Raw genomic sequence first — 25,727 nt, forward strand, 5'->3', positions numbered from 1 at the left:
GATTAACTTGATAGTTTATCACATCTGAAAGAAAAGCCTCTTGTGCTCTTTGTATCTGGCAGCAATACAAAGAACAGAAAAAGAACAAAACAAAAAAAAAACCCACCCTCCTCATATAAGTAGCTTTAATTTCATCCCCTTTAGCTTCACCAGTGGGCATGCTGAGCTAGTTTTAACAGCACCTTTCTCCTCCAAGGGAAGAAGCAATGCTGTCAACCTATTTCGAAACCATCAATGACCTTCTCTCCTCCTTCGGGCCAGTTCGAGACTGTTCGCGCAACAATGGTGGCTGCACCCGAAACTTCAAGTGTGTGTCAGACCGCAAAGTGGATTCCACGGGCTGTGTGGTATGTACTCCTCTGAATTCCTCAGAAAGAGAAACAGCATATGAAGCTAGGGGATGGAGAAAATGATTTGGTTAATACTGGGGTTCCGATCCTACCTAGGGTTCAGCTAGGTGATGGTATCCTGAACACGCATTGTATGCTAAGGTTGCTTGTCCAGCTTAGGGATTAGCCAGGCAGTAGCATCCTGCACATTCATTTGGGCACTGGGTTAAAGGTTCCACTTAAGGTTCAGCTTGGTAGTAGAATTGTAATTCTCTAATTTGGCGACTGGGAGTGCAAAAGTGACCTGGTAAAAACAGGGAGATGTACATCCTCAGTACAACTGCTATGGATAAAAAGGTAAAGGGACCCCTGACCATTAGGTCCAGTTGTGACCTCTAGGGTTGCAGCGCTCATCTCACTTTATTGGCTGAGGGAGCCAGTGTACAGCTTCCGGGTCATGTGGCCAGCATGACTAAACCACTTCTGGAGAACCAGAGCAGCGCATGGAAACGCCTTTTACCTTCCCGCTGGAGTGGTACCTATTTATCTACTTGCACTTTGACATGCTTTCGAACTGCTAGGTTGGCAGGAGCAGGGACCGAGCAATGGGAGCTCACCCCATCGCGGGGATTCGAACCGCCGACCTTCTGATCCGCAAGTCCTAGGCTCTGTGGTTTAACCCACAGTGCAAGTGTAATTAATTAAATGTTAAAGCTTCCAACAGAAAGTGCTTGTTGGTATCCTGGCTTCATCACTTTTTTCCCATGATTTAAGCATCCCTGTTCACAAATTCAAAGAGTTTCTTTCTCCAGGTCCTTGCAAATCTCCCTCTTCCTCAAAAAGATTCCTGCATTGCAGGGATTTCTGGACAAGATGACCCTCAGAGTCCCTTCCAACTCTTCAGTGCCATTATTTTTTCTCCTCCCTGCAACAAGCAAAGTGTTGGAAACATCAGACTGATCTGGATTTGGTTACTGAGGATATTTATGTCACTGATAATGTACAAAGTTGCTTAAATCAAACTGCTTTATTTTTTCAGTGACTGTTTCTCCCATTGCCCTCCCCTGCCCCAGTTTGTCTGACACTTTACCCTACAATCTGTTCCTTTCAGATGTTGTCATTTGGGTGGAGAGAGAGGGATGACGACTGTACTGGACCACCTTTATAAGTCAATATGCATTATGACACTAGAAGGGATTTATGGAATACTAGAGTTGGAAAAGGTCCTGAGAGTCATCTAGTCCAACCCCTGCAATGCAGGAATCTGAGGCTCACACCTACAACCCTGAGATTAAGAGGCTCATGCTCTACCGACTGAGCTACCCCAGTCGGAAGGAACTGATGATAAATATGGCAGCCCCACCTCCCTATTTACATTGTGTGAGGTGCTGATAGCGGGAATTGAAATCCATGTCATCCAGCAGGGATAGGAGTCCTCCCTCCCCTATCCTCCCTCAAAATAGCTGCATCTGTACTGAAAGGGATGCAGACTTCATGAGCCTGATGGTGCCATTTGTGTGTGAAAAAGAGTTTGCAAGCAAAAACACCTACACATCCACACACAAAAAGTATTAGAAAAGGTGTGTATGTATATATATTGAGGTGTGTGTTTTTCCTCAAGTTCTCTCTGTTTTCAATTGTTATCTCTGAAGAGCAAACACTTTCACAGATTTGATGCCTAGTTTGATGCCTTCTCAGCATTTGGTAGAATGATGCAGCCTGAAGTCCCAGAAGTCTACGTTTGCCATCTTTCTCTTTTCATTCCTTCAGCCCCCTCTCTTCCATTTTGAAATATTTGTTTGAGGTGGGATAGGGAAGCAGATGAGGCCAATCCTTGCAGGAGAGAAACACCCATACATTTTGCCTCTGTTGCCATGGAAAGGTCTCTCCTGCACCAGTTGCTTGGGTGTGCCTTTTCTTCTTCTCAGTCTGTGCCCTGGCCTGTAGTGATCCCACTCCTGGTATTCAGCATTAATTGCAGGCATAACAATAATAAAAAAAGTTGCATTCTCTCTGACTTCAGTGCAGTTTCTGTGCAATTGATATCATACCTCCAGACATGTTTTTCTTCCAAGCAAAATTTCTCACTTTCTCTTTGCACCCAGCCTGTCACATCATTATTTTCAAACTCACTCTATCTTTTTGTGTGTGAGAGAGCGAGAGAGCACATCTTCAAGATGCTGCCTGTGATTTGGCTGAAGCTGGGAGTAACAACAAAGTGCATCTGACTGTCTGTCTCTCCTCCCACTTCCAGCATCTCTCTCTTTCTCTATAGAGCTTGGGCTGCCATCTGGTCAATGCTATACCTGTCTCACTCTTCCTTGCTAACTTGTTATTTTTTCTTTCTTTAAAAAATCTCCTCCTCAGTGCTAGACAAAAGTTATTTAAATATGTAGATTCAATTTTATTTCAACCCTTTGGGTAGCAAGTCCCCCAGTTACACGGAAAGAAATTTGGGGGAAGTAGGGTGGGGAGGAAGCGTGGGAAATGAGTGGCTGGCTAAGCAGTGGGTGGATTCCAGGCAGAAATCCTCCAAGGCAGAAATAACCAACGTGGTGCCCTCCATATGTTTATGGACTGTGCCGTCAACTGTGACTGCTAGCCATGCTGGATGGGGCTGATGGGAGTTGTAGTCCAACAACACCTGGAGGGCACCATATTGGCTACCCCTGCAGTAAGGGGCAAAACTATCCAACATTACTGAAGACATATGGCTATTTTTAATGGGAAGCAACTGAGTAGAGAGGCATTTAATGTCTAGCATCTTTCAACTACATTCTGAAGCGAAGCTGCATTCCTGAATTCCTACCACCTAGTCCTCTGCTATGTGTAGATCCAGACCCAGGCCTTGGGTTTCACAGTAAAGGTAAAGGTACCCCTGACCATTAAGTCCAGTCGTGGACGACTCTGGGGTTGTGCGCTCATCTCGCTCTATAGGCCAAGGGAACTGGCGTTTGTCCGCAGACAGCTTCTGGGTCATGTGGCCAGCATGACTAAGCTGCTTCTGGCGAACCAGAGCAGCTCACGGAAATGCCATTTACCTTTTTTCCTACACAGTCATCCACATCTGTTTCCAGTGTTCAGACTGACAGTGTCAATGCTTATGTACCCAGTATAGCACTATCCTTACCCATGAAGGAGACATCAGTAGGCCTGGGGGTGGGGAAATTCCACAGTTTGCAAAAAAATACACATACACACTACTTAGAGGAGGGGGTATGAAAGTGGGGAAGTTCTGTGGGGGGGGGGAAATGCAGCACAGTGAGCTGTTTTCTGTAGCCCACTGATTGTCAGCTGAGGGGGGGGTTGCATGTGTATTATATGGAACAGCTACATCCAGAGCATATATTTAAAACACTATCATACCATCTTAACAGTCGTGGGGAATTTTTGGGAACTGTAGTTTGTTTAGGGTGCTAAAAATTGTGACTCTGTTAGGTCAGCATCCTCAACAAGCTAAAGTTCCCAGAATGCTTCATTAGTGATAAAGTGGTATAATGCTGCTTTAAATGTATGCTGTGGATATGATCAGAGTAGGATTCTGAATAGGGAGCACTCCACATTACAACATCTTGTTGCATGTTTCACTTGTATGACTGTACATCTGTTAGACTTCAAGGTGCCACAAGACTCAACAGGTTAACAGAGCCATCCTTCTAATTCTTTTTTTAAATAAGTTTTTTATTGGATTTTACAAAGTAATATTTACATTCACAATCATAGATTTTTTTAAAAAACCAAATAAATGAGATTCTTCCAAATCTTTAGCCTTCCCTTCACAACCTGTGGGTTCTTTATTTAACTTTTTCTACTGCATATCATAAGGTAAAGGGACCCCTGACCATTAGGTCCGGTCGTGACCGACTCTGGGTTTGTGGCGCTCATCTTGCTTTATTGGCCGAGGGAGCTGGCGTACAGTTTCCGGGTCATGTGGCCAGCATGACTAAGTCGCTTCTGGTGAACCAGAGCAGCGCACGGAAATGCCGTTTAGCTTTCCGCTGGAGCAGTACCTATTTATCTACTTGCACTTTGAGATGCTTTTGAACTGCTAGGTTAGCAGGAGCAGGGACCGAGCAACGGGAGTTCACCACGTCGCAGGGATTTGAACCGCCAACCTTCCGATCGGCAAGCCCTAGGCTCTGTGGTTTAACCCACAGCGCCACCTGTGTCCCTCTGCATATCATACATCACTCCAATTTCCCAGTTATCCATTATATCCAAAGTCTTTGTTACCTTACAAGAGTTGTTTTAAACCTGCTAACGAGTTCAGATGTTTACAGTGGTCTTCCAAATATAGTATAAATTTCTCCTATTCTTTATTAAAGTTTTGGTCTTCCTGATTTCTGATTTTCCTGGTCATTTTTGCCATTTCTGCATAGTCCAGCAATTTGTTCTGCCATTCCACTCTGGTAGGGACCTTGTCATCTTTCCAGCTCTGGGCTATCAGCATCCTAGCGGCTATCATTGCATACATGAATAGTCTTTTCTGCTCCTTCAGTAATTCTGCACCTATAATTCCTAACAAAAAAAGCTTCTTCTTTCTTTTTCTTTCCTTTTTTTTTTTTTGCAAACATAATTTTAAACATTCTCCCCACCCCAGTTCATTATATATCATTTCCCAGAATTCTTTTATTACCTTACAGAGCCATGCTTCTGAAATTGGTCCTCACTGTGGTGATCAACCTGTGGCTGGCTTTATCACTTCAGACTACAGGTGGGGTGGGGCTTACATATTTAAGTGATCCTTCAAACCACAATAAATTTAAAAATGTTAAATCTTTGCATGTAGAAATCCAGCATGTCATAAAAAGGAGTCTTTAAGAGTCCCTGACGTGCTAGCTTTCTCCGTGTAGGGCTGTGTTTAATATGGAGATGCAGTCTTTCATGCAAGCCCCACCTGCAGTCTCAGGTGACATTAGCAACCCAGGCAGAGGTAGACCACTTCAGTGCAAAAAGGTCCTGAGAAGGGGAAAGTACAGAGCTGGACGTTTTAACATCCAGAAAAGGAGAAATTGCTAAACTAATTGCTAATTTGGAAACAGGAGGGAAGAGAGTTGCCAGGTTTTATAAATCAGCAACAATGATGCTGGATAAACTCCCATAGATACATTGTGTTTTTTTATTTTATTTTTAGTGAAAAATATATGTATATCTGGCATCTGCAATATTACATTATAACTAAGGAGAATCCCTTATTCTGCTGAGGCTTTAATTTCTGAGCTCTGCACATTGGTTGCCTCAGGGGGACGCTTAGCGAAATGCAGGATATTGTGACTTGTGCTAAGATGCTCAAGAGACAGTTGAGTTTGAACATCTGAAGCTAAAATAATGATGGATTGGTCTTGTAAAGAGCATAAAAAAAAGATAATGTGAGAGGAGGAAATAGAGGTTTTTATTAAGGAAAACATTTGTACTGTGTTGCCTTAGGAAGAGTTGTTACTTTTGGAAAGCAGGGGAAGGATTAATGCAGAAGCTGCTAATAGGAGCCACAGGACAAGATTTAAAAGTTCTGCTAATATTGGTCTTCCAGGGACACTGAAACAGTGAGGAATATGAGGATAAAAGTTACTATGCACAGAGGTGGTTCATGCCTGCCCTTTCATAAAAAGAGCCCTGCTGTGAATCATGTCAAACCCACCTCCCTGAAACCAGTTGTTATTCAGAGGAACAGAGCTAAAATGAGATGCAATCAAAGCCATTCCTTGCTGATAGACCTATCACCCTCCATGAACTTATCTAATCTCATTTTAAAGCTTTCTCAATCAATGGCCCTCAGCACCTTGTGGCATTGTGCATCAATCTCATTTGGTAACTCCTAAGTTCCCGTATTAATGGAGATGCATCAACTTTATCTATGCTGTACATGCACAAAAAAACAACAACCCTCAGTCATATCCCTCTGTTGATGTTGCTTTTCCAAGCTATGTCCAAATGCTCCCAAGCAAGCCCCTTCCTTGGGTCAAGCTCATGGTAGGTGACCAGTTCAAGGCTGGAAGGTGAAGGAAAGAGGGACTGTGGTCACATGGCTTTCGCTAAAGAATTATAGAAACTGTAGTTGAAAGAATTATACTGCAATATATTTGATGCTGCATAAATGCCCAGGAAAACAAAAATATATTTTCCTAATGCCAAAGTGATGACAAGGCTGGCAAGAAGCAGGTTCCACTAAGAAGAGCAATCCATAAATGGGGAACAATAACAGAGAAAGTGCATTCTTTTGTCTCCACGTTCTAGATCTGCTTCAGAGGTGGCACGTAGAGAAAAGCTTCAGATGATGGCTTCAGGATTTGGATATTAATTATAAATCATGTCAGGCCTAGGTCATGGGAACAGTCTGCTGGATAGCCCTATGACCTATCTATTCAGCAGCCTGTTTTCACAGTGACCACCCAGGCGCCCAGCAGACAGAAACTGGCATTCAGAAGCATGGCTTCCTCTGATCATGGAGGCAGAGCACAGCCATCATGACTGACAGCCATTGATACCCTTTGATATCCTCCAGGAATTTCCCTGATCCTCGTTTAAAGCCATTCCAGCTGGTAATGGCCTTGGCAGCAACCATAGTTTAATATTGATTGTTGGGCTTTGGCTGTGCTATTTCTCTTTCTTTCTTTCGGGGTGGGAAATAGCATTATATGCAAAGGATGTGTAGACTTGTGAAGAAATCCATGACCTGGAGCATGGAAAGCAGATGACCTTACTGTGGGGGTCTACTATAGACCACCAAGCCAGACTCAAGACTACAATGATGCCTTCCTAGGGCAGATTAGACTGGAAAGAGAAGCTGCTGAATTGCAACTTATCACCAAACTTAAAATCATGGAGAGACCTGGTCTGAACAAAGACATTGGATTCTTATCTCATTATACATGACAAAGCCATTTTTCACCTTCTCACCCCTTGCTTTTTCCTGTAAGACCTATTAAGAGTCGTCAACAGGCTCATCACAGCTATCTGCCAATCACCCATTCCCACCACCCTTCTGAGTAATACCCCTCCCCACCTTCTCACTATATAGAAGGGTCAGGAAACTTCTGTTTCAGTGTATCTGACGAAGTGTGCATGCACACGAAAGCTCATACCAAGAACTAACTTAGTTGGTCTTTAAGGTGCTACTGGAAGGATTTTTTTTATTCAAATAGGAGAGATACAATAGTCATGAGAGACTTCAACTTCCTTGATATCTGTTGGGACTCAATCTCAATTTCTGCCAAGAATGTAAGATCCGACAAATCCCTCTGTTGCCTTGCTGTCAATTTCATTTACTACAAAGGGATCACCTGGTCCTCACCAACAGGGAGGAACTGATTGACAAACTGAAAGTACTCGGAAACTTGGGAGGAAGTGATCATGTCCTTTTGGGTTTCATGAAACAGAGGCAAGGGAAAGCTAAGTGTAGTCAGACACACACTCTGGGCATGATCAGAAATACTCAATGAGAAGGGAGTATTTAAATGAATTCATATGTCCAGGGCCTAATGAGCTGCATGCGAGGGTACAAAAGGAGCTTGCAGATGTAATTTCAGAGCCTTTGTCTATAATCTTTGAGAATTCTTGGAGAACAGGTAAGGTCCTGCAGACTGGAGGGGGGCAAATATTGCCCCCATCTTCAAAAAAGGGGGGGAGTAGTCTCAGGTAACTAGCGCTGGTGGGCTTGACATTGATACCAGGAAAGGTCCTAGAACAGATAATTCAACAGTAAGTCTGTGAACATTTAGAAAAGAATGCTGTGATTACTGAGACTCAGCATGGGTTTCTGAAAACAAGTCATGCAGATGGATCTCATTTCTTTTCTAGATAGAGTTATGAGCTTGGTGGATCAGGGGAATGCTGTGGATGTAGTGCATCTTGATTTCAGTTAGGCTTTGAGGAAGTCCTCCATGATATTCTGTTGAGGAAGCTGGTAAAATGTGGGTTGAACGAGGTAATTGTTAGGTGGATTTGTCACTGGTTGATGGACCGAACCAGTGGTTCCTTGTCATCCTGTGAAAAAATGACAAGAGGGGTGCCTCAAGGTTCTGTCCTGGGCCCATTGTTGTTCAACATCTTTATAAACGACTTGGGTGAAGGAATTGAGGGGATGCTCATCAGTCTCCCTCAGGAAGTTGTGGACTTTCCTTCCTTGGAAGCTTTTAAGCAGCTGTTGGATGGCCATCTGTCATGGATAGTTTAGCTGAGATTCCTGTGCTGCAGTGGGTAGGACTACATGATCCTTGGTGTCCCTTCCAACTCTACAATTCTATTATTCTGTTTCTGTGTTAAGCCTCAGCATGCCATCCAATTCTGGCCCCAATCATGCAGCAAGGCTTGTTTCATCCAGGGGTATAGCATGGGTGGGGGCGGGGTGCAGCCAGGGCGATTTCCCCCAGCACATTTTGGCTGGGGCATTTTGGCCACTCATGCCCGCCTCCCTGAGCCAGCCCTGCACAGTTTTGTCTGGGATCTTATCAGATCCTAGCCTCACAAAGCAGCTTGGAGAGGGCAGCATGAGAAGGACCATAGTTTTGCAAAGGTGAGGTTGGGATCGAAGGGCACATGCCTGTTGCATTCTTCTCCTGCACCCTCTCTGAGTGTTTACTTGGCAGGGTGCAGAGGGTAAATGGAGCCAGCTGCACCAAGCCATCCCTCAAATACTCCATGGCTGGTTTCATCTCCTACATTGTCAGCTGCCTAAACCCCCAAAGCTGGCACCTTGCAGGCTCCTGTTTTTTTAAGGATGCTGGTAATTTGATAAGGAGGTTGTTTGATATGCAGTGAGGCTGATCCATGGTTGTAGCAGCAGCTGTTTTCCTTTGATATCAAATGGTGCTAACAAGGTACTAAAGGGGGAACTTTGCCTAGTTCCCAGCATCCCTCAGCAGGCTGTTTCCTTGCAGGTGATGGTGCTTCTCTAATGTAGCAGTAAACTAAAGTCACTTAGTGGTATATTTATTGCACTGGTGAATTTTTTTTTGCACCAGTGGAATGTTGTTCACCAGAAAATGCACAAAACAATAACTTTGTTGTGGAATGTGTAGCACAAGTTTATGCTTGTGCAACTGCCACATTAGATTCCTCTTCTGTAGGAGTTATTGTGCTATTAAACAGACAATGTTTGATCTAGGCCCATGCTTTATTCTTTTTAATTCAAGTCCACTTAACACCCCCTATTCTTATTTATTTTTCTACAAGAGGCTACTATAACTTCCGTCCCTAAAGCTTTTCTTGCTGCTGCTTCAATCCCCCCTCCCTTCTTTCTTTACTATCAGGTGTTTTTGAAGTAAGTGCCAGGAGCATCTCCACAGCACATTTATTAGCATTGCCAACAAAATGGTTTGTAATATTTAGAGGATGTGATAGAATATTTGAAAAGGCAGCAATTTACGCTCCACGGAAACACTCTTTTTCAAGTGTAATAATGAAGAAAGAAGCTGAGCTTAATAATAATAAAAAAGTGAAACCTTTTAGGCAATTAAGCTCACTTATTTTCCTTTCCATGTTGGGAAAGAGTGTCAGTAATGAGGCATTTCTGATCTTTGAAAGTAGAGCCTGTATCATCAGCCTTTGTTGTTAATGAGTTTTGTATCTCCTGAAAGTAGTGGAAATAAACAGGCAATGGTTCGGATGTTTGTTTTCTGGAGCAAATGACCCAATGTATTTCACATCTTGGACTCATTTAATCTTGCTTTCCAAGTCCTAAATACTTTCAGTTCATTTACCATGGCAATGGCATCATTTGGAATAACCACCATATTCCTGGCTATCAGATAGAAGACACAAAGGCAACATTACAGGAGGGAATTTTGCACCATGGCGCCATCGTTTTTTTTCAATCGGCCAAAACCAACTGTCCCTTCACATGTTCTCCCAATCACATGAGAACCACTTTTGCTGCTGAAGAATAAGGTAAGCTGCCTACACCAAGTCAGATTATTGGGCCTACCCCCTATACTGATTGTTGTCTGCACTGGCTGATTGCAACCCACCAGGGTTTCACAGGCATTTTAGAACAGCTCTACCTGGGCTTCTTTGGGATCAAACATGGAAATATCTGAATGATCTGACCACACAAGTGGGACCTGATTGTGTGGGTTCTTCTTACAGAATCAGCACCATCTGCCCTTCTAGCAGGCTGACAGTTTTGTGAGGAAGACTCATGCAGTCACTACTACCACTACTCTGCCTATGTAACTGGATCGTTTGAATGTTTCCCCAGTCACGTGCAAGCTGCTTGTTCAAGATGACATGTGTAGCTTTGGGAACTCTAGGATTCTCTTCCCACTTGTGACCTTGAAGAGCATCCTTCTTAATGGCTGCTCTGCTGCAAGAAAAGTGGACAAGTTAGAAATGGCAACCTCTTACTCAGCACATCTGTACTTGTGTGCATTTATAGCATTTTTTTGCTGACTGTGGGGACAAAAGCACAACCATACCTCTTTTCTCCATCCTTTTCTCTCTTTTTTGTACTGATGGCAAGGCAATGATAAAAGATTAAGCTTAACCACCACCACTACCGCTGCTCCAATGTCTAAAAAAATGTAGGTAGACATTCTGAGTGAGCATTCTGAGCACTCCAACTCATTTGCCAGTTGTATCACTATTACGTGGGTACAATTCAGTTCTTTGATTAGGAGGAGGGAATACCTTCAAAGCTCTGAGAATGTGCTTGAGGTAGAATTTATATCTGTGCAATGGAGATTGATTGTGTGCCCTTGTGCCTTATCCATTCTCTGTTGCATCATTTGGGACTTTTGGGTTTCGAGAATAGGCAAGTAAGAGGTGACGTGGTAGAAGTTTTTTGTTTTTTATTTTAATTATGCATTGCATGCAGGAAGTAGATAGAGGAAAGTCCCCCCCCCCTCTCAACACTAGTACTCATGGACATCCAGTGAAACTGGAAAGTACTTCTTCATGCAGTGCATAGTTACCCATGGAACTTTCTCCCACAGGTAACAGTGATGGCCCCTCAACTAAGGTGACTTTAAATGAGGATTAGACTAGATACATGGAGGACAGGGCTATCAATGGCTACTAGCCATGTTGGCTATGTTCTGACTCCACTGCCAGAGGCATTGTTGTTAGCATCTGTCTGTTGTCTCAAGAGACAATGGAGTGTGCCTCCAAGGAGGGGAGGGGAGTCAAACTACTGTGTTAAACAGCACCAAAGTGACCTTTCCAGGGTGCAAGCTTGGACAGTGTGTATGGAGGTCCTGGGCTGCCCAGGCGAGAAGACCCCATCCCCCAGCCTCACTGATGTGGTCCAAAGGAAAGCTTGGCTGCAGGAGTTGCTAGAATGGGCATACAAGATACCATCCCACCATCTTAGGGACTCCATTCTGGATTTGTGTAGGGTTAACTCCTTAGACTTTTCTTCTCTCAAAGATGTCCCTCAAGGCAGCCAAGGTTCAAGATCAGAGTTTTCCTTTGTGAATACTATTTGCTGGGAAGTACAGATACAGTACTGTTGTGTTCAGGTTCTGCTTCCAGGCTTCTCATAGGTATCTGAGTGGCCGCTGTGAGAATAGGATGCTGGACTAGATAGGCCATTGGCCGGACTCTTCTTATTTCCTCCAGTCTCACTCAGTGTTCTAAGGGATGTTTACAAGTGAACATGAGTAACCTAAGGACTTAAGCAGAGCTCTGCTAGATCAGCCTCAAAAGCATTCATCTAGTTCCAGCTACACTGTCAGGACTGGACACCGGTCAGACACTGGTCAGATCACAGGAAGCATAGTTTGTCAGTGAAGTTAACTCTTTAGTCAAGGAAATGGCATACAACTTAGGAACACTTCCTAGCAGGTCTTGCCCCTATAGAACAGTTGCCAGGGCTGAGGGTTTCCCCTTCCTCTGCACTGCTCTAAGTCTCTGCTCCCAGATGTTGCCCAAGCAGTCTCAAACTACGCCTGCCCACCTATGGTTGCTGCTCTTCTCATTATCCTGCTGTTGTTGAAGACCTGAGGGAGGAGAGCTTGTCACAGCTGGAGAGGGAGACTCCCAGGATTCTTCAGCAGTCCATTGACACTTCCTCTCAGCTTCAGCCTTGGAGTGTGAACTGGTCCCTGCCACCAGTTCTCCTTGCTCCCTAAACTCTGTTGCCCCATCAGCATCTGACCCCCCCCCCAATCTTCTCCCTCTGACCTCTCTTCTGTGTCCCACCACCAATCCCCTGGCTCTAAGCCTTCCTTCTCTAGGGTTTTCCTTGGGGGTTTCTCAGCTGGTGCCTACCACCACTCCTCTTCATCCAGCCAGTTCCTGACATGCACACACCCTTCTGTATCCTCCACGGAGGAAGTCTAGAGATAGTTCAAGGCCACATTCTGTGCATGGCAGGGCCAGTGAGGGGAAAGTTCCAGGGTCCTACTAGGGAGGCCAGTACCCTAGTACCCCACCCCTGCTGTAGCATATTCCTGACAACCAAGCTGTGGTTTGCCCATGGCATCAGTTTCCTCAGTATGTATGGAGAGGCTTGACTTGGCTGTTTTTCTTATCTTTCCTAGGGATCAGTGAATGATTTGTGTTACGTGAAGCATTTGTTCAGACTCCTGCCTAGTTTTTCTTCTTCTCAGCTGTGTTATAGTCTGAATAAATAATGCACACAAAACTTTGTTCTCCATACAACACGCCAGCCAGCCAGGAGAAAGCTCCTGCGGGGATGTATTGACTAAGGACGCATCATCCACGATTATCCAGAAAGAATTATTGGCTGAGGTGGCTATTGATTTTCTAATAATTTCTAGCCCTCCCCCAGACTCATGTCACCAGAGAGGCAGATCACAAATTGAACTGCAGCTGAATTGCTGCAGGATTGATTAAAACTCACAGTAATTATTGCCTCTCTACTGCTCAAGGCAGACTGATCAATGTGAGCTATAACTGATAGGGTTCTTCAGGCAATCTCAGGAAATAGGCATGAGTATCATTTGCTTTGCACCCGCAGAAGAGCAGGTATGTGGGAACAGTCAATGCTGGGCATTAAATGCTCCCTCAGAAAATGTAATTGATGTCAGAGCTAGAATATAATTCAACCAAGTATGCTCCCCCCCTTCTTTTTCTTGGTCCAGATTGTTCAGGATGAAGGCCAAAAAGTCACCAAGAAACTTTTTACAAACCATGGGAATGTCTGTTGAGTAATTAAAGGTCCATTAAATACAGACTGCATATACTAACTGAGTTGCCAGTGAGTTTGCAGCCCATGCATGGCCACTGGAAAATGAGGGGATAACCAGCTTGTGTCAGGGAACCCTGGTTTGCAGAAGTACAAAAGGCAGCAGTGTAGGAGGCAGGTGGGAAGGAACAGGCAAAAACAGCAGTGGTCCAGTGAGGGCTGGACATGCCAAGTAGCCACAAACACTACACTGCAGCATTTGGTTGTGGCACCTGCTTGTGAATTGTCTAATGAAGACAAAGGAAACAAAGCCAAGATCTAGCTCCTCAGTTTAAGGAAGAGCCTAATAGTGGTAAGTTAGTGGAGGAGTGGGCACAAATAGTGCAACATGGTGTAAGTGAAGGCTCTGTAGTGCTTCCCGGCTTTCTTGGAAGAGCTGCTAATTGGTTGTGTCACATAGGAAGGGAGCACTTGACAGTCTGTCCCAGTCTCTCCCAGCCTGTGCACAGTTATAGGATGTCTTCTGCTGACTTGTTCAACCTACTTCACAGGCCCCTGCTGTTTGGCAGAATCCCCAAAGCTTCTTGGCGCATGTGGTCCCTAGAGTTGAGATGATTAACAGCTTGCAATTAAAAGAACGAGCATTTAGAAGTACGAAATAGTTTGCAGATATTAAATTAATCATGATGATACAGGTTTATTTAACCAATAAATATATTACTGCGGGCCCTGAATTGCTGCCAATAGTTTTTCCACCACCCAACTCTTGTGCTCTCTCTCTCTCCCCGTCTCTCAGAATTCAGAGGGGAGGTATAGATGTCCAATGAAGGGGTCAGTGGCAGGGGAGTATAAGACAAACTGATTTGTGCAAACTCATCTTTCCATTAATCAAGTCAGAAGAACAGGCCCTCTTTCCTCAGAACTGGCCCTCATCCAGTACACTTCATTCATCCCGTACACATACTGTTTGACCCATCTATCAAGCTTTTCAGGAGTCTCCCTGCTCCTCAAAGCAACCCTTCAAGGCAAGCTATGGTGCATCTAGGTCTTACCACCTTCCTGAAACCTTCCTGAAACAAAAGAGCCTCAAACTCAGGAAGATGGTTCTTCCCTGTTGAGGATGAGAGACTGCAAGATGCCCGTAACTATTCAGTAAGCTTCATATCTGAATGTGCACACACACACACACACACACACACACACTCCAATATCAATACAGACAGACACATCATTTTATTTGTATGTTACCTTTCCATAGCCAAAACCATGCTCAAGATGTCCTACAACTTGAAAAAGAAATAGATAATACAAACCTTAAAAGTAGTCATAAGCAATAAACGAAACATCAAAAAGGTGCAAAACCAAATTGAACAATTTCCACATAACTCATTATAAAATCCAAAACAAAGATTAAAAATAATAATAACCGCAACAAGCCCCCCCAATCCCCCTAAACAATACCCCAACCCAATAGTTTGTTCAACAGCCTTGCAACTGGAGTCAGTCAGGGCCCCTCCCTTCTAGGCCAGGTGGAAAATGGCCAGCAAGGCAGGAAGCAGGTCTTCCAGGACTCTCAGCTAAGATGCTTTTCAATATGCATGATATTAATTCTCTCTTACACACAGGCACAAACTGGTGGTGTCTCAGCTCACTTGTAGAATGTAACATCATTGATAAGCCTAGTGTAGTTCATGTTTTATTCAATACATTCAGGAAAGGAAGATTAAGAAATTGTCAGAAGCAGGTGCTTTTGAAAGGCAGGGAAGCAAACTGCTGGCTTGTGTTGCATTTCTAAATTTTGGCTGCTTTATTAACTGTTCCCAATAAAATACACTCAGACTTGTTCTGTAATTTGTAAATCAATTACTCAAATTATAAATACTGTCCGTTTCCTCTTTTGTGCATGATGTCTTCTATTGCTGTTTAATATAAACAAATAAATGAGGGCTGAAAAACCTAATTATACTCATTGATTTAAAACATCTTTACAGTGGTACCTCGGGTTACGAACTTAATTCGTTCCAGAGGTCCATTCTTAACCCAAAACCGTTCTTAACCTGAGGCGTGCTTTCGCTAACGGGGCCTCCCGCTGCTGCTGCGCCGCCGCCACATGATTTTTGTTCTCATTCTGGGGCAAAGTTCTGAACCCGAGGTACTATTTCCGGGTTTGGGGAGTTTGTAACGCAAAGTGTTTGTAACCCGAATCGTTTGTAACCCGAGGTACCACTGTACTTGATAAAAAGATGTCTTTACACATATACATACACTTTCACCTTTCAGATGTCAGACTACAACTCCCATCACCATCCCTGACCACTAGCTGCACTGGCTATGACTGATGGGAGTTGGAGGCCAGCAACATCTGGAGAGCCGCAGGCTCCCCTCTCCTGGACTAGAGGTCACCTGCCATTCAGTAGACAACACTGGGGAAGATGGATCCTAGCTAAGGTAGTGAGAGTGGTGAGCCGATGTGGTTTAGAGTGTCAGACTAGGACCTGGGAGTCCAGGGTTCAAATCCCTGTTTGGTCATGAAGCTCACTGGGTGGCCTTGGGCCAGTCACTGCCTCTGAACCTAGCCTGCCTCACAGGGTTCTGGTGAGGATAAGTTGAGGAGTGGGAAAGCCACATATACCACCTTGAACAGAGAAAAAGGTGGGATGTAAAGGCAGTGGTGTAGCGTGGGTTGTCAGCACCCGGGGCAAGGCAAGTAATTTGCGCCCCCTAACCCGTGGATTTGCGCCCCTAACTCTAACCCCCAGATGTTGCGTCCGGTGCGGCCAGCCCCCCTGCACCCCCACGCTACGCCACTGTGTAAATGTACCAAATAAATGTTAATTTCTTTTTTAGCAAGAAGGGTACATGCCTGGGACCTTTGAAAGTTCCTTTCAGCCAGGGGAAGCAAGTGAGGGGCAGATGGACCAATGGGCTGGAGATCCTTAGTTTTAGGGCTTCTAAAACATGGCAGCCAGTCCTTTAGCAGCAGCACCAATGGGCATCTAAAGAAGAAGCTGTCCAGGCAGCAGATTAGAGATGGGATCTTCTGTGTTCCCCCACCCCCAAAAAATGTTACGGATGGGGAGCCTTTTTCAGCCTGAGGGGCTACATTCCCTTCTGGGCATCCTGCCACAGCCACAGACCAGTGGCAGGTGAAGCCAGAGGCAAAAATGAGTGGAGCAGCAAACATAATTTTAACATTTGTATAATAGGACAGTTTCTACATGCAGTTGCACACCTCTCTCTGACCTGCATCCAAGCACTCAAGCAGTATTATCAGAGTTCAGGGACACATTCCAGCCAGGCAAAAATACTTGGGGGGGGGGCACCATGCAGAATCAATGCAGGGTGTTGCTTGTAGAGAGAGGGGGCGTGTCATGAGGAGAGTTCTGAGGGCCAGATGGAAAGGCCTGGAGGGCTGCATTTGGCCTCTGGGCTCAAGGTTCCCTTCATATAGGGCAGGGGTAGCCAACTCCCAAGAGACTGCAATCTACTCGCAGAGTTTAAAACTGGCAGTGATCTACCCATTTTGAGGGGTTCAGGACAAAGTTGTTGAGCTTTTTTTAGGGGAGCAAACTTGTTGAGCTTCTTTGGGGGGACCACAGGACCACAGATGTCCAGTGATCTACTGGTAGATCACGATCTACCTGTTGGACATGCCTGATATAGGGGGTTGTGGTCACAGAGAAGTATTTTTAGGAACATAGGAAACTCTTGTCAAACTGAGTCAAACCTTTGATCCATCTAGCTCAGTATCATGTACACGGACTGACAGAGGCTTAGGGTTTCAGGCAGGAACTCTTACCCAGCTCTGCCTGAAGATGCCAGGGATTAGACCTGCAAGATGGATGCTCTGTAACTGAACTGCAGCCCTTCCCAATTTGTTTTCCTTTATTTTCTTCCTTGAAAAAAGCAACACAGAAAATGTAGCAGTTTTATGACTTTTCCTTCACTTGACAGGCAGTTTATGGCCAACCATCATGCATCTCTGGACTGGCTGTCGTTTACCCCATCTTCAGGAATTCTGTAATGCATCCTTAATTTGGAACTGCTATTAGGCTACATTTATTATCTTTCTCTTGCTCTCCAGATAACTGGTCAACTTTCTGCTTTTAACTTATTATTATTTCTCTCTCAGTTGATAGAAAATTCAAGTGGAATAGGAGTGTTGCTTAATAAGGATGTCTATGGATTGGTGTTGCTGGGTAGTTGTCTGCTTTAATTATTTGGGACAGGCAGAGCTTGCTGCAAAACAGAAATTTAAAATGTGGGTCACATTTTCAGCACGATGATAGTAGTTTAGAACCTCTAATAATAGACAAGAGACCAGATACCCAGCTGAATTAGTGTGTGTGTGTGTGTGTGTGTGTGTGTGCATGCGCATGTGTGTGTGGGCACACACACTTGCCTACTCCTTGCTATTTTCAACAGAAATACTCTAGAGCAGGAATGGGGGATGTGTGGCCCTCCAGATCCTGTTGCAAGAAATGGAAGAATGCCTCTCCCCACCTGAGAGAGGAGGATGCCTCATAGGCTGGATCTAGACACATCAAAGAAGCTTTCAGTTAAACCAGGCATGGCCAAACTCCAGCTGTTTTGGGACTACAACTCTCATCATCTCTAGCTAACAGGACCAGTGGTCAGGGATGATGGGAATTGTAGTCCCAAAGCAGCTGGAGGGCCAAGTTTAGCCATTCCTGAACTGTTAAACGTATTGTAAATTTAAACAGGGAAATCCAGCAGGGAAAACTGGACTCCATAGCTCCATCTGCTGGCACAATGTTTCTCGCATAAAGGTAAAGGTAAAGGGACCCCTGACCATTAGGTCCAGTCGTGACCAACTCTGGGGTTGCATTGCTCATCTCGCTTTATTGGCCGAGGGAGCTGGCATACAGCTTCCAGGTCATGTGGCCAGCATGACTAAGCCGCTTCTGGCAAACCAGAGCAGCGCAAGTACCACTCCCGCTGGAGTGGTACCTATTTATCTACTTGCACTTAGATGTGCTTTCGAACTGCTAGGTTGGCAGGAGCAGGGACCGAGCAATGGGAGCTCACCCCGTCACGGGGATTTGAACCGCCGACCTTCTGATCGGCAAGTCCTAGGCTCTGTGGTTTAACCCACAGGGTCACCCGCGTTCGTTTATCGCATATACAACACATATACAGTGGTACCTCGGGTTACATATGCTTCATGTTGCAGACGCTTCAGGTTACAGACTCTGCTAACCCAGAAATAGTACCTCAGGTTAAGAACTTTGCTTCAGGATGAGAACAGAAATCGTGCTCTGGCGGCGTGGTGGCAGCTGGAGGCCACATTAGCTAAAGTGGAGCTTTAGGTTAAGAACAGTTTCAGGAACAGACCTCCGGAACGAGGTCTTTTTTAGCAGCAGCTAAAAAAGCCAATGCAATTCTGGGCTGCATCAATAGGAGTATAGCATCTAGATCAAGGGAAGTAATAGTGCCACTGTATTCTGCTCTGGTCAGACCTCACCTGGATTACTGTGTCCAGTTCTGGGCACCACAGTTCAAGAAGGACACTGACAAACTGGAACGTGTCCAGAGGAGGGCAACCAAAATGGTCAAAGGCCTGGAAACGATGCCTTATGAGGAACGGCTAAGGGAGCTGGGCATGTTTAGCCTGGGGAAGAGGAGGTTAAGGGGTGATATGATAGCCATCTTCCAATATATAAAAGGATGTCACATAGAGGAGGGAGAAAGGTTGTTTTCTGCTGCTCCAGAGAAGCGGACACAGAGCAATTGATCCAAACTACAAAAAAGAAGATTCCACCTAAACATTAGGAAGAACTTCCTGACAGTAAGAGCTGTTTGACAGTGGAATTTGCTGCCAAGGAGTGTGGTGGAGTCTCCTTCTTTGGAGGTCTTTAAGCAGAGGCTTGACAACCATATGTCAGGAGTGCTCTGATGGTGTTTCCTGCTTGGCAGGGGGTTGGACTCAATGGCCCTTGTGGTCTCTTCCAACTCTATGATTCTATGATTCTATGATTCTAAGTACTTAACCCGAGGTACCACTGTAAATAGCTTTTTCTTTAGCAATCTAGCTGAGCCCTTGGAGTAAGGATGGGGAACATGTGGTCTTCCAGATGCTGTTGTATTCCAATTCACATCAGCCCCAGTCAGCCTGGCCAATAGTCAGGGATGGTGATGGGAGTTGGGAATTCAGCAACATTGGGAGGACCACAGGATCTCAATCCCCATCCTAAAGGATACTAACCCAGGTATAGCCCATTTGTATTGTTCTCAGCATTTTTCCATCCTCCATGGGAGCAGTCACTGCTGAGTTGCATCTTCTCCTTTCAATATGACCTTCACATTGACCCCCGACAGGAAGTCTTTCTTAAATAGGTGTGTGCAATTAATAGTAGAAACTCAGGTAGAAAATAAATCTGGGAGAGAAGAGGTGTTCAAACTCATTTCTGTACTTAGAATCCATTCCAGACAATCTATTTATTGAGCATTCACCCTGATTTGTTTGCAGGGAGGTTAGATAGTGTTGGCATTTTAGTGAGCATTTAACCTGATTTCTTTCTGAGGTGGTTGGACAATGTTGCATGAAGATAGTGTTATCTCACACTTTCCAGTGCATTTTTCTCATCACTGTCCTTGCTGCAAAAATGTTAGCTATTTTGGGGGGAGTGAGCTTGTTGTACAAGGTGTAACTGTACAACCTGAATTTGCCGGTACGTGATTGAATTCTGCTGTGGAATAATGACAATCTGTAAGCATTGCGTTAGAACTCATATTGGGTTCTAATGCACAGGTGAGTTACCCACTGACAACTCTTTTTCATCTTAACCTCTTCCCTTCAGAGTACATCTCCTGGTAGTAGCAGTCCTCTTGCACAAGTGACTGTTGTTCTAGTTTGTGCAGGCTTTTAAAGCATGAGTGCTATTGATGGACGATGCTTCGCACAGACCTAAGCACCAGCTGTAAAGTATTGCTGTTCCTGGAAGTGATAGTATCATTTGGGGACCTAACTTCCCTTGCCTTCTGAAGGCGTAATACAAACACCTTGTGTTATACACCTTTCCTACAATAGTAGGCATCTCAGTGGTATAAAGGTGTCCAACTTGGAGAGAGTAATGCTCCCCTCTTCCTTAACTGTATCCTTCCCTTCTCAATGCAGTGCCCTGAGGATTTGAGGCCTATGAAGGATGGTACTGGTTGCTACGACTACTCCAAGGGAATTGACTGCTCAGATGGCTTCAATGGTGGCTGTGAGCAACTGTGTCTTCAGCAGACCCTCCCTCTCCCATCAGAACCCATGTCCAGCACCATCCACATGTTCTGCGGGTGAGTCCCATGGCCAAGAGGTGTTGGTGGGTACAAATTCAATGGACTGCAGTCCCAAAGCCTTCTGTATGCTTGCTTTTTGAACATTCCTGCCTGGCTAAGCAAATGTAATATGGAAGCTCAAGCCAACTCAAAACACTGTGCATTCAGCAGACGAAGTAAGGTAGTTGGTAGATGGACACCTTATGGGAAAATGCACCACTTCTGGAAGCTGCTACTGCTGTTGTCTGATGAACTTTGGATATGTCACTTTAAAGGGAGGACTGGAAGTGACTGTTAACATGGCCACTATCACCACCCACAAATTCTCAGTGTCATGCTGCCTTGTTCCATCTGGAACCTGTCACTTTTGCACACCCCAGCCCTTTTATGCATTGTTGCTGTGAAGTCATGTTGGTGGTAGAGGGGTCAGCACAGCTGTCAGAGTTGGTTTGTGTTTAAAGATGTAGCTTGTCCCCTAGCTTTGCTGTGGGCTTTGGACTTGGACACCTTGCCTTGCCTCTGAGATAAAGGATGCAAGGAGTATCCAGAGGAGGGAGCTTCTCTCAGCATTGGGCTGGTGGATTTCAGCTGGCCACATTCCCCAGAGCAGAGGGACATGGGGTGATCACTGCATCCCTCTTTCCCTCCAGTGCCAAATTCCCCACAGATTTTGTTTCTTTGGTTTGTGGCAGCGGCTGTTGCTGCCTCAATACCACTTTGACCTTCAAAGGAATGTTAGGTGTGGATTTGTGCTGTGGAGAAGCACATTCCGAAATGTAACTCCAAGGAACATCTGTCAATTCCTGACACATCCAGGTGCTCAGGCAGCCGAGATTTTGCTGTGTCCCAGCCCTTCATGGCTCCCTGGGGCTTTGAGTTCATCAACTAGTTTTTTCGTGCATGTGTCTATTGCTTTATTTCTCGGCACAGAAAAGTAAAGAGGAATGTGCATCCTGTGGGAAGGCTGATAGCTCCAGTGAAGCAGCCAACCCATCAAAGTTTTGCTTTCAAATCCAGCAATGAAAAGATTGTAGACTGTTCTGATTCCGTGTGGATTGGCATGGGAGCAGAAGAATCGGCACACTTTCAATATTCCACCGCTCTAGAACTTGTGTCCCCTTATGAAAAGAAGAATGCAGTTTGAATCAATTAACTACTCGAACAGCTGACTAATATTTCTTCAGTTGAGACATAATTTGGAAGTGGGGTTAGAGAAGAGAATGCCAAAATATAAGGCGAAATGTTTGATTCAAGGGATGAGGCAAATTGGGCTAAGCCTTTCCTCCCCCCTATCACTTTGGTGAGGGTTCTTCTATAACAAGTGTGGCAAACTATTTGCCCTTCAGATATTGCTGGGCTACAGCTCCCATCACCCCTGACCATTGCCATGCTGGCTGGGGTTGATGGGAGTTGGAGTCCAATAATACCTGAAGGCTGACTGGTTGCTTGCTGTTTTTCTGTTAAGGAACACATTGTGAAATAAGCGCATAACACCAGAGGGTTTAGTTGTGCTCCAGAACAGCGTTTTCCAAATGCAGTTCTTACCACCTCACAAGGAGCAGCCCACAAAGAGCATTGGAGGTGCTAGTTTTCCCCCATGGTGCTGAACTGAAACTAGACAGCTCATTTGCATGAAGATCTGCTCTGTGATCAACCCCGCACCCCACCACATGGTGGTATATGAAGGACAGGTGTACTCTTAGCCATCCCAGCAGCAGTTTCTGCAAGCTGACATTTCTTCAACAGTGAAGTACTGAGTCCCGTCCCCCCCCCCCATCTCACCCCTCCAGAGGAATTGTTTCTTCTGCAAAAGGGCTTTTGAAATTATTCTTAGGAGGAACACATGAGGAAAGCCTTAAATCATAGCTGGGAATTCACTTGACTTTTGTCCAAGAAACATTTATAGGCACATATCTAATATCATTTTTGTTTATTTTCCCCAAAACATTATAATGTAAAAAATTGCGCAGATTATCGTTTTCTTCATAGTAGGAATATTAAACACCAGTGTTAACCCATTAAACACTGTTCAAAGTACTTCAGATGCATTGTCTAGTTGTAGTACTTAGAACAGCCCTGTCAAATAAATCAATACTGTATAATTTCTCATATTAAAGATGGGGCAACTGAGGCTATGAAGTGCGGCTTGCCTAAGGCCACCTTGGGATTTCATGGCAGAAACAAGATTCAAACCAGGAACTTCATGATTCATAGTTCAGTCTCTTTGCTAAAGCAACTCTTACTGTCTTTGTTACTGGTATTCAGTGACTGGCTTTTATCCCTGTGATGTTTGGTTTGGTTTTCTCTGGCTAAGCCCACTTTTACATGTGAGGTTTTTCTGCCTATTCTGTAACATGCTATGTGGTGCACTTAACTTACTCAGGGATTTTCATATGACTTCCACTACGCAACTGTAAAATATCTGTCTGGTCCATATTGTTAAAGCAGACTTCATGTAAGCCTACAGGAAGCTGCTACGGCTCCAGCATGCTGACAGGGGCCACCACTGATGCCTGTCAGGGGGGCAGATTTACATTCTCCGCATCCTCCCACGGTGCTCTACTCAACTCCAAATTGCCCTAGTATAGTGTTGTCCCAGGGAAAATTAAAATGACAGCTCCCACCTCTCTGATGCTCATCTGAGCATTGCCACTGCCTTTGTCTTCTTAATAAGTGAAACAAAATAAGAGGGACCCACTAAAGTGCATTTTGCTGACAAACCCTCCCCCACAATCTTCAAGCTGGTCCAGGTTTTAGCCAAGTCTTTGGTATATACTTTCCTCTCATTTTTAATCTCTTTCACACACAGGGTCCCTTGTGCTGTTCATTATTTCGGTGCCTCACTTTGGTGCATCAGATTTAATATTTATGCTGCACCATTGTGCTGGCCCATTTCACCTACTCCTGCCACCCCCACCCACCAAAAAAGAAACAACGTAATAGATTTTATCTGGAACTGACTTTTGTTGTTTTCTGTTTGTGCATATCTGATGTATCTTTTTGTGTTTGGTTCTCAGCTGTGTTGAGGAATACAGGCTGGCACCAGATGGCAAATCATGTCTCATGCTGTCAGACATCTGTGAGGGCCCCAAGTGCCTTAAGCCAGATGTGAAATTCAATGATACCCTCTTTGGAGAGATGCTGCATGGCTACAACAACAGGACCCAGCATGTCAACCAAGGGCAGGTCTTCCAGATGACCTTCAGGTAGGCCTTGTTCACCCTCAACCAGCTTTTGCTACAATGTGCATTTACTGGGTATATAAAAATGGTAAAGAACCCTTGACAGTTAAGTCCAGTCGTGAACGACTCTGGGGTTGTGGCGCTCATCTCGCTTTACTGGCTGAGGGAGCCGACGTTTGTCCGCAGACAGTTTTTCCAGGTCCTGTGGCCAGCATGACTAAGCCGCTTCTGGCGAAAACAGAGCAGCACACGGAAATGCCGTTTACCATCCCACCAGCGGTACCTATTAATCTACTTGTACTTTGACGTGCTTTTGAACTCCTAGGTTGGCAGGAGAGACGCATATGCATCTGGACAGGAGTGTTTGTGTGTGTCAAAAAGTTGAAAACTCCCAGATTCTGCAAGTACCCTGAATTCCTTTTGCTCTGCAGTTTCTGATACAGAACCCAGTGAGTCAGAAGAAGCCATACATGATGTCCATGAACCAGAGTGTACTGGCTTCATGGACTCTTCTTATGGAAATTCTTTTAGTGCTTCTGGGGCTGGTTCTGAGCACCATCCCCCCCCCCCGGAATCCCCAGCTTTATCTACTGAAGAAGGGGGTGAGAGTTGTATACATACAGTTCCTCAGAACCTCCCCCACAATTACAACAACTAAATTATCTTATATTTATCCATTTTTTGGCTGAATACTTTCATACACTCTCAAGTTTGTGCTGAGATTCCAGATTCTGCTCTAGATATCATATGCTATAACTCTTAGTATGAGTACAGCAGTGCAGAGTGCCCAGTTCTAAGCTTAGACCAAATAAATTGACCTAGGGGATGGAAGACTGCAAAGCTCTTTTATACCTTTCTAAGTTCCTTTGAGGAGGGATACATACATGTAATGTTTTCTTTTTCTTTTTTGAAGTTTAAAGTTCACATCTGATTTTAAAAAGAGGATGTTGATTGAATGGCATGCACCTAAAGAATGATCTGGCTTCCCTTCCACTTTCCCTCTGTTCTTTTAAATTCAAACTGGGTTTGGAGCAGCTGATTTTATTGTAGGGAAAAGCCTAGTCTCCTCAGTCTAAAAGTCAGGTGCTTCCTTTTGTGGAGTCATTAAAAGAGGAAGTGAGGCCTCAGGCCTCTAATCTAAACCCTATCCATTAAGCACATGAGAGTTGTTTAATAATAATAATAATAATAATAATAATAATAATAATAATAATAATATGCTGCCCATCTAACTGGGTTGCCGCAGCCATTCTGGGCAGCTCACAACAAAAAATTAAAAACTCAACAAAATATCCAACATTAAAAACTTTCCTGTTGTTATTACTCCTTTTCTTTATGGTTGAAAGTACTCAGTTTCATTCTGGTATCTTACTGCTAAGCTGGAATCACAGGCGGTAAGAGCCTGCTGCATCAACAACAGATGGCACTTTTAGATTCCCTCCAAGTCCAATGCTGATTCAGCAACCCATACTCCACAGTCCTCTTCACTTGAGAAAGGTTGATGATGATGCAAATCTTAAGGCTATTCATGTCATAGTATGCAATGACTTGTTCTTGTGAGGCTGCCAGGGGCGCTGCCTGGATTTCTGAATCCCACAGAGGATAATTAGGGAGAAAGCCCTTCAGTGTTAAATCTGTAAGACAGAAAAAGAAAACCAGTCATGGAATACTGGTGGAATATAATTAATATGAAGGCTATGAATTAATGTGTGTGTGTCAGGGTGGGAGAAAATGTAGTCCATGAAAAAGGACAGATTTGCAGACAGATTTGTTGTTGTTGTTGTTGTTGCTGATGATGATGATGATAATCATCATCATCATCATCAACATCATGGCTCTGTAGAG

General features: G+C 44.5%; 1 protein-coding gene across 2 annotated transcripts in view; it reads left to right on the top strand.

Annotated features, from left to right (window-relative positions):
• ASTN2 (astrotactin 2) overlaps window positions 1-25,727 on the top strand; it is a 664,383-nt gene that overhangs the window by 414,449 nt on the left and 224,207 nt on the right. For both annotated transcript variants that reach the window (XM_081896297.1, XM_081896298.1), the window contains exons 11-13: window positions 197-347; window positions 20,552-20,718; window positions 23,718-23,906. In XM_081896297.1, coding sequence (XP_081752423.1) covers window positions 197-347; window positions 20,552-20,718; window positions 23,718-23,906 — 507 coding nt within the window. The remainder of the gene's footprint in view (window positions 1-196; window positions 348-20,551; window positions 20,719-23,717; window positions 23,907-25,727) is intronic.

The sequence above is a fragment of the Podarcis melisellensis genome (genome assembly GCF_964234715.1).
Source record: "Podarcis melisellensis genome assembly, chromosome: Z".
Taxonomy (NCBI): Eukaryota; Metazoa; Chordata; class Lepidosauria; order Squamata; family Lacertidae; genus Podarcis; species Podarcis melisellensis.